Source organism: Populus euphratica, unplaced genomic scaffold (genome assembly GCF_000495115.2).
Source record: "Populus euphratica unplaced genomic scaffold, PopEup_1.0 scaffold2199.1, whole genome shotgun sequence".
NCBI lineage: Eukaryota > Viridiplantae > Streptophyta > Magnoliopsida > Malpighiales > Salicaceae > Populus > Populus euphratica.
This window is the reverse complement of record NW_011502041.1, coordinates 3212-5163: the sequence shown is the minus strand read 5'-3', so window position 1 is coordinate 5163 and position 1952 is coordinate 3212. Positions and strand designations below refer to the sequence as shown.

The 1952-nt window shown below is 33.9% G+C and overlaps 1 protein-coding gene across 2 annotated transcripts in view; it reads right to left on the bottom strand.

Annotated features, from left to right (window-relative positions):
• Nucleotides 1-1176, bottom strand: part of LOC105118769 (DUF1365 family protein) — a 4356-nt gene extending 3180 nt beyond the window's left edge. The window contains exons 1-2 of one of the 2 annotated variants that reach the window (XM_011016798.1): nucleotides 694-1176; nucleotides 503-614 (exon numbers count right to left, since the gene is read on the bottom strand). In XM_011016798.1, the coding sequence (XP_011015100.1) occupies nucleotides 503-614; nucleotides 694-986 (405 nt within the window). In that variant the 5' untranslated portion in view covers nucleotides 987-1176. The remainder of the gene's footprint in view (nucleotides 1-502; nucleotides 615-693) is intronic. The other variant, XM_011016796.1, reaches the window with a different exon arrangement.
• Between the last annotated feature and the right edge of the window lie 776 nt (nucleotides 1177-1952).

Genomic DNA, 1952 nt, shown 5'->3' with positions numbered 1-1952 from the left:
CGCTCTTCCTGTTTGTGAATTTACATGTTCCAGAAGACAAATACATGAGAAACGTTTGCACAAGCATGGAGATGAAATATGCATCCTCTCCTTTGTTATTTCTTAGTGTGTGTATGTGTGTGTAAAAGGGTAAAAGCAATGTACCATTTGTGGGTGAAAAATATTTCTTAAAAGCTCCATGCACTAAATTGAAGCAATATAAAAGATGGCCCCACGAGGGGTGAGAAAGAGTGACAATTGGGAGCATGAATTTGGTATTGCATAACTTATTATCATCTCTGGTAGATAATTTAATGTTTCCCATTCTTGGTGATAAAAAAAAAAAAAGAAAGAAAAGAAAAGAGTTCATTGCATAACTTAAATAAATTAAAAGGATAGTTTTTGGAATTATTACTACTCAGTTCTTCAAGGGGATGCACACACCACTCTTCCTTCCAACCTAATTAGATTCAACTTTCACTGTTTCCAATTTCACAACTTTTTATTTTATCAAAGCACAAACCTCCGCAATGCATTTCTTGAGAAGTCGAGCACACCCATCCATGTCATAGCAATAATACAAACTCAGTGGATTTTGTTCATATCCCACACTTGGAGGAATTGTCAGCAGAAAACTGCATCAGGACCACAATATTCTAATTGATATATATTGTTTCAAAAGCCCAGTAAAAAGACATTAAAAAGAAGGAGTACACTGGTCCGGTAGTCTGAGCGACTTGGCGAGCGTCATCGGCAGAAAGGTGGCCAGGAGGTGCGTGTGCGTGGTCGAGGTCAAACAAAGCGTAGCGCACCGAGTAGCGGAAAGAGGGGTGGGCAGGGCGGCGACGTTCGTGCCAGACAGTGCCTTGGTAAAGGGAGACGGCATTAGAGGGGATGGTGGAGGAAGGGCGGCGCGTGAAGAGAGTGCGGAAGACGAGGAGGAGAGAGAGGGCGAGCGAAGTGAAGAAAGTGGAAGTGATGGAGAAGAGAAGATGGAGGGCTTCCATACTTATTAATATCGTATTTACAGTATAGATGTCTTGTTTGTGAATGGAATGGTGGTGTCCTTTTAGAGGCCTTTTTGGGTTTGTTTGTTAGTTAGTCATTGGTGAAAAAGCTTGGTAGTCGGGGCATCGGTATTTCACGGTAGGGAAATCTGTTCCGTACACACAATGGAATCTTACATGCTTGAGTTGGGTTGTCTTGACTTGTGTGGTCTAGGATTACTTATCTATAATGATAACTAGTTATTTGCTTCGTTTTTTTCCCTCTCTCAATATTACAGTACACTATGTGCTTTTTAATATAAAAAATCTTAATAACAAATAAAATAAAGTTTATACAGGTATTTAATCAAATAAATTGAGATAATTATTTATGTAATTTTGAAAAAATATAAAATTTAATTTTTAATAAATTAAAATTAATTAGTCACATCTATAACTTGAAATATAAATTTAATTGAACTAAATAATTTTTTATTTAAAATAAATATCTATTAAATTTAGAATTATTCTGAGGCAATTGGATAAAAATATCAAACTAAAATAAATTACATTGCTAAATTAATAATCAAAAAATATTTAAAAAAATTAAAAAAAACATCAAATTATGATTGGGTAAATTTTGAAAAAAAAAAAGAAATATTTTTTGATCAAGTGCTCTAGCCTGGTTGATCTAAAGCGCTTGGGTCTTTTTTTTTTTAAGGGTATCAACCCTTTTTACAAAAAACAAATATATGCAATGTGTAACCAGTCTTATTCAAATTATAGCAACATTTGGTTGTTAGAAAATGGGACTATGAATTTTCAAATTAAAAATCCATTATCAACCATATTTCTACCCAAAATACACCCTTAACACCTTGTAAAATATATTCATAGCTAAAGAACCCAAAAAAAATATTTGAAAACCCAAAACTAAAATTATTTGTTAGCTCAAATCTATAAGCAAGTTCAAGGGAAAAAAAAAAA